A 13,353-nucleotide genomic window follows, 5' to 3' on the forward strand; every position below is an offset into this window, starting at 1 on the left:
ACTTCCGACAACACTTTACAGCATCTCACCATATTTCGAATACCTGATTACGGGGAAGTAAGAATAAAAAGAGTTCTATCGCCTAAACACGTCCTGTCAATAGTTCTGACGATTAAACAATTATTTTACCCAAAAAATTCATATTTTCGAACATAAATGTGAGATGCCGGTCGATTTTCGACAGTTCTGTTTATTTTAAGACAGTTCTAGTATAGTTTTGGTCATGTACATTAATTTCATAAAGAGTTCTCATGTTAAAAACAATTAAAAATATTTTTAAACAATTATTTTTCCAAAAATCGCGTATTTTTTAATATAAAGCTGAGATGCTGGTCGATTTTCGACAGTTCTGTTTATTTTAAAACAGTCTAGTATAGTTCTGGTCATGTACATTAATTTCATAAAGAGTTCTGATGATAAAAATAATTAAACAAATTTTTAAACAATTGTTTTGCCCTAAAATCGGGTATTTTCTTATAAAGCTGAGATGCTGGTCATTTCTTGACACATATGTATATATATATATATATAATTACATTTATAATTAATTAAATATTATATACTTCCATTATTAAAAAAATGTGTTAATAAAATAATCTTTTATATAATTCACTAATAATACCATTACTGTTGCTATTAAGTAGTATAGTAATAATTAAGTCAATAATTATTTTTTATTTTTATATTATATATGTGTATATATACATACATACATACATATATTATACATACAAGGTTTCCCGAAATGACTGGTAAATATTTTAATGGCAGGTTCTTAAAACATTTTATATATATATATATATATATATATAATATATATACAATATATATATAATTATATAAAATTATATATACTGTTACGTCCGTGTCAGCTATATAAGAAAATTGATATATCGATCGGTCAAAAGTTTGAAAGAAAAAGGAGCGTCGCAAGAAGACGAGTCTGCTTTCGGACGTAACATATATATATATATATATATATATATATGTGTTACGTCCTGTCGGCTCCACATTTTTCCTCCCACGAAATGAACAATAATCGTCCGATCGGTCACAAAAAACGGATCGCGCAATAGAAAAGAACCGTTATTATCAAATAACGTTTAGACCTACTAAAAACGATATCTAAACAAATACCGGAAGGGATCAATAACGAAATCCTCTAAACAACGAAACAGGCAAACACAGCTGCATAATCTTAAGAAAGAAACAAATAATGCCGCTACGCACTGTCGGCTCCACGTTTTTCCTCCCACGAAAATGAAGCAATAATCGCCCGACTAATCATAAAAAGGATCGCGCGACGAAAAATATTTTAAAATATTGAAAACGATGTTAAAAGAAACGACCGGAAAGGGTCGATAGTGAGATCCTCTAAATGAATAAATCGACAAACACAGCTGCATAATCTTAAGAAAGAAACAAATAACGCCGCTACGCACTGTCGGCTCCACGTCTTTACCTCCTATAAAGATAAAGCAATAATTGCCCGACCAGTCATAAGAGGGCCGCGGAACGAAAAAAATGTTTTAAACATTGAAATCGATGTTCAAAGAAATGACCGAAAAGGATCGATAGAGAGATCCCCTAAATAAATAAATGGAAAGAAACAGCTGGATAATCCCAGGAGATAACCAAATGAAGAATCTTCAAATTTCCTAAGAGGCCGTACAGAGCCCACCAATCAGCAACAATCAAAAATAAGGAGGAGAAGAATCTCACCGAACGAAAGCTTTTTACACGTCAAAATCTCAAAAATACTCCCGCCCAAATTGTTAACACGCCCTCAAGATTTAATATAAAAAGGGGAGACTTGCGCATTACGAAGACCAAAAAATTTAAAATCAGTCGACAGTACAGCATCAGATTCATTCGGCACAGATTTTTCGGTCGTTCGCTGATTCAAGCAATTCGTTTTACACTGCGGGAGTCCCGATTACATCTTAAAATCTATTAGAGTCAGTGCTTAACAAAGACCACCCGCCAAGTAAGACCACAACTGGAGCCACAACTACACCAGCAGCTAAAAAAAACGCAACAAATCTGCCTAAATAGTAAGTTTAATTTCCTTCTCTTTTGTTTTGTTTTTTTTTTCTCATCGTCTCTTTTCTCCTTTATTCAACCCTGTTCTTTTACTAAGTATGCCTAAAATCGCACCGACCCGCCGATTCTCGCGAGCCAACCGAGACCATAGATCGGACGACACGACCGTGTGCGAAATCGCGCCGTAACACATATTACATTTTCGTAAATCTTTATTATTATTTTTTTTCCTCTTATTATAAACCATTGTAACAAATATCAACCAGAATAAAATCTTTAGAATCGCACTCTTTCCTCCTCTTTTCTGGTTGATGACCTCCGTACTTATGTAACACCCGCGATCCACACACACACACACACACACACGCACACACTCATACAAATAATTTTAAAGCCGATATTAATAAGATCATATGTAAAATGGTAAGAATTAATTGAATAAATATTAATCTAAAAATTAAAATGATCGGTAAACTTATTTAACTCTCTCACTCCCTCCACGCAAAAGATCATATAAGGTCCCGTCCCGCGTAAAAGAGATTCAATTCTCTTACGAAAAAGGGACCACCGAGAGAACGTTCGCATAACAGAGTAATAACGACACCCGTCGTTTACCTGTTTGCTAACCTGCAGCTCGCTCGACCGAGTCACTCGTCGATAAGACTTTTGACATCGGAACAGTTCTTGTTACGCCCTTTCTCTGACTCATCCTCTCTACGGGCCTGGACGTAACATATATATATTTATATTTTATATATAATTATACATAAAAATATATATATGTATTTATGAAAATAAATAAAAAAAAAAGAAAATAAATAGAGTTTTTAATTTACTTTAAATTAATATTTAATATTAATATATGTATAATTTAATCATTAATATTTAAAAAAATTTTATGAAGATATCTAAATTTTTGTAATATTACGCAGCATAACGTTATCTTCCGTAAATTAGTTACATTTTTATATAAGTATTGTAAATTTACAGTTAAATGCTCGTTAGTTCATTTGTGACAAACCATGAATTCGATCAGATATTGATATTGTGTTATAAACCCGGTAAAAAATTTTTATATATAATCAGACAAAAATAGTCGTATCTAATTATACAAATTTATACGAAAATATACGAAATTTGTCCATTTTATATATAATTATTAATAATTATACATAAAATGTTGCAGGCATTGTGTATAAGTATGTATAAGCTTACATATACATAATTCTAATTGTAGCTATCAATCCATTTATATATAAATATACGTAACGTTTTATACGGTGTCATCTATAATAAGGACTCCTCCGGAAGGGAGGACGCTCTTCAGGCGGGCGCGCTAAGGCCCACGCGTAGTGTCTTCGTTACTCCTCAACCCCCGCCCAGCCACGCTCCGGCTTAAGGGCTTTCGCCCCCGGCGTACTATGTGGCGCTCACCATCATTTCCGCCGCGACCGTCGCGTCTGTAGCAGGAACCGATTCGTACGCGTCCGACACCCAGGTATGCATGCCGGTGCTATGCATCCTGCCCGAGCCGGGGTCCAAGAGGAAATCCGGCTAAAGATGCGCTCTTAACTATCCCTCCACTCCGGTTTCCCGGGGCTTCGGGACAGAGCCTCCCCACCACGTCAAGGTGGCGCATCATCGGGGAAGAATCTAACCTTTTTTTTTTTTTTTTTTTTTTTTTTTTTTTTTTTTTTTTGTTACGAGGGGGAAATGCCTTTACGCATCCCCGGCCTGGTATTGGTTGGCCGGGGTATGTGGGACTCGCCGGCGCTATAGAGGAAGCACCGGAATGCCCACTAAAACCCCCCCGGGTATCCTTCCCAGACGGTTTATGCAGAAAGGAGGGCCTCGCCATCGGCACTATCCCTCCTCCTGCCCGTCTCGTACACACACACGCTTGGACCTGGGTCCAACGAGCACTCGCAGGAGCGTCCCTTCCCTATTACGACCCCGGGATACCAGCCGGGGTCTTCTCCTTCCCAGATTGCAGTAGACGGAGGTGGAATGTCCGTTTCCTACCCACCTCCGGCTCTGCGTCTCTCCCACACCAGAGACGTAATGGGGGGGGGATAATCGTGTCTCCCCCTTCATCGTCATCTTCGTCCTACTTCCTTGTCCACCCCACTGCCTGCCCCGGCCCCCTGGTCCGACCGCCCACTTACTAGTGGTGGTTGGCTTTCAAGGGTGGGGGTCTGATGTTGGGGGTTCTCGCCCAAATTCCCGGGAGAGGGAGGAGGGGTCTCACCTTCTCTCCCCCCGCGTCTCTCTCGTCCTTCTCTCTCTCTTTCTCGCTCCGCCTCCTCTTTTGTGCTGATGACTACTCCACAGAAGGAGGCCACCGCTTTCCATTTGTCCTCCCCTTCTGCCATAGCCTTCACTATGCCTCTCCCACGGCCGTGGACAATTCCGCCCGGCTTTCCACCCACGCAGGGCACATCTCCAGGGTGTGCTGCGCCGAGTCCAGGGGATCAGTGCAGTGGTGGCACTTGCCCGTAGTCTCCTTCCCAATACGGTCCAGATATTCGCCGAAGCAGCCGTGCCCCGTAAACATTTGGGTCATACGGAAGGTCATTCCCCCCTTCCTTTTTTCCACCCAGGCCTCTAAGTGAGGCCCTATGGCCTCAGCCACCCTACGCCCCGCAGCTCTGCCAGACGGAGAGAGCAGCTGCTGCTTCCACCGTTCCAGCATCTTCCTATGGTGCTGCCGCCTCACCGCAATCCTCGCCCGGGGGACGATGTTCCGCCCCGCCTCCCGGAGCCCTCGCATGCGTCGGTACACATCGGTGTACATTTTCGCGAGGAGATCCACGGGAGGAATCCCCGCCAAAGCAGTCGCCGCTTCGAACGACACTGTACGGTAGGCACGTACCACCCGTAATGCCATTTTCCTTTGGACCCCGTGCAAAATGCCCAAGGTCCTCCGGTTGCCGCTGATATCTTTGGCCCATACGGGTGCCCCGTACAGCATCATGGCGTGAACCGTCCATCCATACAGCCGCCTGACTCGACCGTCAGGGCCTCCCAGGTTCGGGAGTAGACGGCCCAGCGCGGCAGCTGCTTTCTCCAGGCGGGGAACTAACTGGGCAAAGTGCGCGGCGAAGCGCCACCCACCGTCCAGCAGTAACCCCAGATATTTAGAGGTATTTTCCACCTTCGTCTCCACCCCCTCTACCATGACCCAAAGGCTCGGCGGCACACCTCTAGCACCTGGCCGGAAAATGATTGCCTCCGTCTTCTGGGGCGCCACCCTCAGGCCCAACTCCCTGATAGCCCGCGTAATACACGCCGTCGCTACCGTGGCCAGGGCCGAGGCTTCCCTTCCGTTTTCCCCCTCGGCTAACACGATCGTATCGTCCGCGTAGCAGACGACCGTGCAGCCGGGGCGGATGGCCGTTCTTACCACCCCGTCGAAGGCCAGGTTCCACAGGAGTGGCCCGAGGACCGACCCCTGTGGGACTCCACATCCCACTCGTCTCGTAACCTCTACCGCGTCCCTGTTGGTGTAATGCAGGGAGCGGTCGCTGAGGTACGATTGGATGATCCGGCGGAGGTATCCCGGCACGCCGAAGCGGGCCATGGCTCTTTGGATACATCTCCAGGGCAGGGTGTTAAAGGCGTTCGAGATGTCAAGAGACACGCCGATCGCCACCCTGCCCTCCCGCACCGCGGCCTCCGCAAAGGCGCGCACCCTCAGTACTGCGTCCACGGTTGATCTTCCACCGCGGAAGCCGTACTGCCGGTCATCCAAGTTCGGCCCGATGCTTTCCAGGTGCTCGACGAGGCGATTGGCGACTATCCTCTCCAGGATTTTGCCAGCCTCGTCGAGCAAACATATGGGCCTGAATGACAAGGGGGTCTCCATATCCTTGCCTTTCTTGTGCAAGAGGACCAAATTGGCCCTCTTCCACCTCTCGGGGAAGACTCCCAGTCTGAGGCACTTCGTGTATAGGTGTGCAAGATGCCCACCCATCACCTCAAAGGCTCCAGCCCATGCCTTCCTAGGGAGTCCATCGGGTCCGGGGGCCTTGGTGCCGCGGAGTCTCCGCCTGCAACTCTCCATTTCTTCCCCCGAGACCGCCAGTCCTCTGACCATTCGGGTCCTCCCCTCGCAAAGATGGGGAAGGGGGTATCCTCCTCCTCAGACTGAGGAAAGAGCCCTCCGACCACCCGGTCCAGGGCTTCCGGGGAAAGGGTCTCCGTAGCCGGTGGCCCTCTATTGCGAAGCTTCCCGAGCACCATTTGGTATGGCCGTCCCCAAGGGTTCTCTTCCAAGTGCGAGAGGAGCTCGTCCCACGCCCTAGCTTTCGCTTTTTTTATTTCCAGGCGTAGGGCGTCCCTGGCCACTCTGTACGCCTGGTAGAGGCCTCTAACTTCCTCTACCGGCCTATCCTTCTTCTTGGCCCGGGCGTATTTCCTCCTTTGATGGACCGATGACCGCCGCAATTCCGCGATCTCCCCGGTCCACCAGTACGCCGCTCTACGGCCTTGCGGACCAGCCTTGATCCGGGGCATTGACGCGTCACATGCATCAGACATGGCGCCCCGGATCCACTCGACTTCCTACTCTATGTCCCTATCGGCCTCTCCCGATTCTCCTCTCTCCAGCCACGTGGCCGAAAGGATCGAGGCCATAAAGGCGTTCTCGTTCATTTTCTTTGTGCTCCAGCGCCTAGGAGAGGTCGTCTCTCTCAGCCGTCGACGCTGGAGCACCTGCTCGGGTGTGACCACGAGGCCGTAGACTATGTACCTATGATCTGACAAGGTCTCGACCTCCGTGGCCACCTTCCACCCTAGCACCTTGTTGAGGGTCGCTGGGGAGGCCCAGATAAGGTCCACCACCGACTCTCCCCTTTCCCGTACGCAGGTGCTTATCCCTCCCTCGTTCAGCAGCCTTAAATCCAGTGTCGCGGCCCACTCTTCGACCGCGACACCTCAGCGGTCCGTCCTCGGGGAACCCCACGTCATCGATTTTGCGTTAAAGTCCCCAGAGACTACCACCCGCCCCACTCCAATCCCGCTGATGATAGCGGAAAGGGAGTCCAACCTCTCAGCAAATCCTGAGAGGTCCAGACTAGGCGGCAGGTAGACCCCGATGACCAAAACGGGTCCCCACCTGACCGCCACCCACCCTTTGCCCTTGCCCACCAATGTGGCGGAAAGTGAGGCGCGAGCATCCGCCCTCCATGTAAGGGCTACGGAGCCCAACTCGTCCCCCACCCACGAAGGGTGCTCGGGGATCTGGTACGGCTCCGCAGCAATGCCCAAACCACAACCACGCTCCGCCAGAGTGTGCACAAACAAGTCTTGCGCCTGACGGGCGTGGTTGAGATTTGCCTGCAGGACCCGAGCCACCATTTATTTATTATTTAAATTTTGATTCGGGCCTGCCTCCGATCCCTTTAAAGAAGAGGGGCTTTCGGGACCCCTTTCCCATCCTGTACCCTCTCCTTCAGGGGGGTAATCTGGGGTGAGGAGATTTGTATCCTCGTCCTCCTCTGTGTTTCCCTTCTTCACCTCGGTCTCGCCCACCATCCCAGCTGTCGCTGTTCCGGCGGGTACTCCTTCCAGAGTATTCTCCCCTTCTATGATGGTGGGGACATCCTCCGTTTCCTCATTTCTCTCCATTTTTTCTCTCCCCTCCTTCAGCTGCTTGTTGGGGGGTGAGGAGCAGGAATTGTTGAGGTCTTTAGCTTTTTTCTCCACTTCCCCCTCTCTCTTTTTCTTCGGTTGCGACCTAGGTGTTGACGCGCCGCGGGGTGTGGGAGTTCCCCCATCCATTGCCCTCTTCGCCGCGTCGGGTTCTTTTTCCTTTGTAGAGGATCCTTTTCCCCCTATAGAGGAGGGTTTCCGGCCAGTGCTCTCCCCTACAGGCCTGCGTGTTTCCCCACTAAAGGCCCCGGTAGTTCGCCCAGTCATTCGACCACCCTGCGCAATGGGGCAAGCCGCACTCCCCGCCCTATGTTTTGCCGGCTTCCCTTTATCCGCGCATATGGGACATCTGGGCGCCGCTCTACAGTCCGCCGCTCGGTGTCCCTCCTCCCCGCACTGGAAGCAATCGAATCTTCGTTCCACGGTTGCCGTGCATTTCGACTGTACGTGTCCCCTACCCAGGCATTTAAAGCACTGGAGGGGCCTCTCCTCCAGCAATTCAACCCTGGCGTGGGCCCACCCAACCCTTATTCTGCCGGCTTTCGCCACCAGATTGGCGGCAGCTGCAGGGCATTTGGCCCACGCCGAGCCCATCCCGTTGGGGGCTCTTCGTATCGTCCCCACTTTGATGTCCCCGTGGGCACATCCACCGACTTCCGCGATTGCGTCCCTTACCTCCGAGGCCTGGACTGCATCGTCCAGGTCCCGAAACAGAAGCTCCGCAGTCTTGGTAGGGAGGGATACCCTAACTCCCTCCGCCCCCTTCAACGTCTTCCTAAGTTTGGAGGCAAAAGCCATAGCCTTTTGGCTGGCTCCCTCACCTCCCACTTCATATATAATCGCCCCTGTCAGGGCCCTCCTGTTCCTGAGCTCCGTGATGTTGAGCTCAGTCAGGTCGATCTGTCCTTTCGCACGGCGGACCATTTCGCTGTATTGCCCCTCCGGGCATGTAAGGACAACCGCCGCGGTGCGGGGGACCCTTATCGGCCTGGAGGCACCAGCTCTCTTCTTCTTCTGAACCCCATCAGGGGGTCCAGGTGGTGGTGGTCTCTTCTCCTTTCCCTTTACCTTGGTTGTCGGGGGTGCTGGTGATGCGGTCTCCTTCCCGCTCCTTAGCTTCCCTTTCTTTTCCAGTGCCGCCGCATATGTGAGCCGCTCCTTGTCGGCTGCCCGCGACGGTCCTGGGACTGGTCCTCCTCCGCCTTTAATTATGGCGGCTTTAGTTCCCGCTCCTCTTTCTTTTTGCCCTCTGAAAGGGCCCTGATCTTCTCCCACAAAGGTCGATCCCAAGGCGAGGTTTTCGGCGTACCTAACCTCTACCATCAGGTCTCCCTCCTTGAGATACTTCCGCCCTTTGATAACTTTAAGGGCCTCGGACACGACCTCCTCCACATTCCATCCCACCTCGGGGTTGGCCCTAATTCTTATCTCCTTCTCCTCCATGAGCGAGAGGGAGATTGGCGGTTTTTTACCTCGGGGTTGCGGTACCTCCAATTTCCTCGCCGCCCCCTTTTTCCTGTTCTTCCTTTGGTTTTTCCCTTCCCTTATGTCAGGTCCCACCTCCCCTTTTGTATTTGGGAACTTTCCTCCTTTGTATGATCCCGCGGGGGATGTGTTTGTCCCCATGGATTTGGGAGCCACCGAATCGGTTTCTGGGGCCCCTTTCTCCAGGAGCGGTTCGGTCTCCATCTCTTCGCTGGAGCCTTCTTCCGCGTAATTAACTACTCCCATACCCTCTCTGCTTCTCGTACGAGGGGCAGGGGTAGGGGTACCTGGAGCCACCTCCAGGGGAGGTTCTTTCCTCCTGATGGGCGTACCTTCTTCTACTCTTTTCCTTAGGAGTGCATTCTCCTCTTTAAGCGCGGTTTCTCTCCGCGTCAGCTCCTCCATCTGGCGCTGAAGGGAACCGCTCGTTCCCTTCAGTTCTTCGACGTCCCTTCTCAGCTTTGTGTTTTCCTCAATGAGGGCCTCAAACTAAGCCTTGGTCTCCTCCAATTGCCTCCTTACTTCGTCAGAGGACATGCTTCCCCTACTGGCTAGGGTAACTGCCCCGGCAGAAGTCACTAGCACGGCTTCCTTAAGAAGCCTGACGAAATCTCCTTTGAGGTTTTTGGAGACCTTCGCTACCTTCTCCACAGCCTGTGTTGCAGTGAGTATTTCTGCGCAGACATCAGCTGCCGGAGAATTTTTAAGTTCCTCCTCGATCTCCTTTTGAGATTTCAGTTTTCCCCAGGTTTTGTTTCTTTTCCCTGGCAGAGCAGACCTGTCATAGACCCATTGGAATAGAGCCAGTTTTTCCTGAGCTTGTTTGATCCGGTCCATAGTCTTCTTGACCTCGTACTCGCCCGTAGTTATCGGGCGACCTTGTTTCCTCTTTTTAAAGAGGAAGGACCCGGTATCACTCTGTGAGTTTGTTGAGCCGGCCGATCCCGAACCGTCAATGTCGGAATCATCCTCCACCTCGATAACCTCACCAGTTCCTTCTTACTTGCTCTCCTTTTTGAGCGGTCTCGCCCTCATCTTTTTCAAGACTGGGTCTAAGTTCGCTTTTTCCAAATCAGTCAGCGATCTAGTTTCCCTGACCACAGGGACACCAACGGCCGCCCCGACCGAGGCTCTCCTTCCTCTTCCTCCCGTGAGACTCGTAGTGTCTCTCGTTACGCCCACCTCCGTATTTGTTTTTATTGGCGCCATTTCTTGTTAGTTCCCGCTCCCCGCTGCGGCTCCGTCACCCAGGGTATACTTTCACCTGCCGCAGAGTATCCCGAAACGTGACCGGCAACACTCCACGACAGGGCCTCAAGTTCCCCCGGGGGGGTGACATACGACACGGGCCGGGGGATATACATCCCCGGCACTGGTCCCTGGCCCCTTACTCACCCATGGAGGTTTTGACGCCTCCATGGGCTTTCGGGGGTTCCCGGCCTCCGACCTCCGGGATACCGCAGCGGGTGGTGCCACCCGGGGGGCCCCATGGACGGTTGGGACTGGGTCGCCGCTCCCCGGCTCAGTCTTACCCGCCATGGCGATCAGCTTGCACGCGCCCTTGACGAAAGTTACCTCCCATCAGAGGGCCCCGACGGTGCACCGCTTCGGAAGGGAAACGGTCGCGATGCACCGTCGGGCTCCGTCCCGCCGTCGAACCCTGCCTCGGAATACGTCCGAGCGGCTCCGACGGCTGGGCCGACCCGGCGCCGTTGGGCTATGCCCGTGCGGTCCGCGCCGGCCCTCCTCCGCCTCCCCGACCCCGTCCTCGGAAAACGTCCGAGCGGCTCGGAAGAGGCCCGGCCCGATGGGTCCGGGAGTTCCGGAGATCCATTGGCCCGTCCGCTCCCCTCGCGGCGCGCACTCAGGGGCAGAACCCACTGAGCCGCCTGCACGCGAGATGGAGCCTCATGACTGTGGGACGCCAGCCCATGCCCACATCCCCCCAAGGGACGCCGCACGGCGGGAACACCCACACGCGCGGAAACCCTCATGTGCCAGGAGCACCCAGCGGTACCCAGCATGTGGATATCCGGGGGGTATGTGAGACTCTCCCTATTTAAGGGCATACCCACTAAAAACCTCACGAGTGGCATCTTCGGCGATTGTAGGGGAGACTCCTGGAACTAGCGATGCAATACTTCAGGAGCCTCTCCTCGCCACACTCCTTAACTGGAGTTCTTCCTGGGAGGGAGGGAAGAAAGGAACATATCCTATACTCCCCTCCTCTCCAAATCGAACTTTTACTCTGCGGCGGGAGGGCCACTACCTCCTCCCGTCGTGTCTACTCTTCCTCCTGATGGGGGGTGGAGGGGGAGAATCGAGATTTAGAATTTCGACCCTCCTCTCATCTGGAAGGGGTTAAATAGGGAGGGCAAAAAAGAGGGGGAAGTAAGGGCGGGAAGGTCGAGCAGAACCAGTCTGCTCCCTCCTTCCACTTACTGACATCTTGGCGGCGCTCCCATGGGTGTCGATGGGTGCGCCGTCGCTGGTGGCGACGATGACGGCAGCGGGTGCAGCGGAAGTCGCACCAGCCGGACCGTCACCGTACGCAAGAGGGGCCCGGGTGGTGGGGGAGGTTGGGGTCTCTTGCCAGGAGCCCTTCCCCTCGCCGTCCCGGTCTACGTTCCCTCTCGGCGCTTTCTTTTTGGGCCATGACCGCCTCGCAAAAGGCGGCCACGGCTCTCCAGTTGTCCTCGCTGCCGAGCATCTTGACGACGACGCTTGGCAGCGCCAAGTCGTCCCCGATAGTCCGGGTTAGGACATCGCGCTCGTCCCTCCAAGCTGGGCATGTTTAAAGGGTGTGTTGCGCGGTGTCCTTCTCGTGACCGCAGTGGTGGCAGGCCTCGCTTGCCTCCCGTCCGATGCGGTACAGGTACTCTCCGAAACACCCATGTCCGAAGAGCACCTGTGTCATCCTAAACGTACTGTTGCCCCACGCCCTGTCCAGCCACTCTTTCAGACAGGGCAGGACGGCCGATATAGTCCTCTCCTCAAATGTTGAGGGGCGCTCGTGCAGCAACGCGATCCATCGCTGCTCGAGGGACTTTTTCTTCTGGAGCTTCCAAGTGCCCAGTATCCTGGCCGGGATCTTGGCGACTCCTTCCATGCGTGCCGCGGATTTCCGGTCATACAGACGTCTGTGTGAATCCGCGACCATATGCAGGGGGGGAAGTCCGGCCAGGATGGTGGCCGCCGCGTGCGACACCGTCCTGTAGCCTCGGACGAGACGAATGGCCAATCTACGCTGGACGCGACGCATCGCGTCCTGTATGCGTCTGGTGGCCATCGCCTCGCCCACACCGGTGCTGCATACATTAGTATGCTAAGGACGGTGTGCGCGTAGACGCGGCGCACCCGACCGTCCGGCCCTCCGAGATTCGGCAGCAAGCGGCTAATCGCTGCCGCCGCCTTCTGTGCTCTCGGGACCAGACGGTCAAAGTGACCCGCGAAGCTCCATCGGCCGTCGATGTGGAGCCCCAGGTATTTGATCTGGGACCCCACTGGGACAACAGTACTGTCAACATCTAGTCGGGAGGTGGGGGGAGGCTCCCCAGCGGCCCGGCGGTCGTAGAAGTAGACCGCCTCGGTCTTGCTGGGGGCCACCCTCAGGCCAGTCCGGCTTATGGCCCTCACGAGGCCTGCCACCTCTTCGTTGGCCCTGTTTAGGGCTTCCCCCCAATTGTCTCCCTCGGCTACCAGCAGGGTATCGTCGGCATATCTGATGACCCGGCAGTCGAGGGGGAGGGCGGTATGGAGGACCCCGTCGTACCCGAGGTTCCACAGCAGCGGGCCCAACACCGAGCCCTGTGGGACCCCGCAGTACACGCGACGGGTGTGACCCTGGCCCTCTTGGTCCCTGTATTCGAGCCTACGGTGACCGAAGTAGGCTCGAATTCCCTTCACGAGGTAGTTGGGGACGCGGTGGGTGTTAAGCGCGTCCCCGATTGCCTTCCACGGGAGGGTGTTGAAGGCGTTGGACACGTCCAAAGCGACGGCCAACGCCACCCTCCCGCGTTCCACAGCTGACTCCGTGAGGGCCCTGACGCGCAGTACGGCGTCCACCGTGGACCTGCCCTCACGGAAGCCGTATTGTTCCTCGTGAAGGGAAGGGACCTCATCGCGCGCCAGATGCTGGACGAGTCGGCGAACGAGAATCCTCTCGTATATTTT

General features: G+C 52.8%; 1 protein-coding gene across 1 annotated transcript; it reads right to left on the minus strand.

Annotated features, from left to right (window-relative positions):
• Positions 1 to 6,606: 6,606 nt before the first annotated feature.
• Positions 6,607 to 7,401, minus strand: LOC140669126 (uncharacterized). The gene is made up of 2 exons (XM_072898673.1): positions 7,091 to 7,401; positions 6,607 to 6,937 (listed from the first exon to the last, which is right to left on the minus strand). Exons 1-2 carry the CDS (start codon positions 7,399 to 7,401, stop codon positions 6,607 to 6,609), a joined length of 642 nt encoding a protein of 213 aa, XP_072754774.1.
• Between the last annotated feature and the right edge of the window lie 5,952 nt (positions 7,402 to 13,353).

Source organism: Anoplolepis gracilipes, chromosome 8 (assembly GCF_047496725.1).
Source record: "Anoplolepis gracilipes chromosome 8, ASM4749672v1, whole genome shotgun sequence".
NCBI lineage: Eukaryota > Metazoa > Arthropoda > Insecta > Hymenoptera > Formicidae > Anoplolepis > Anoplolepis gracilipes.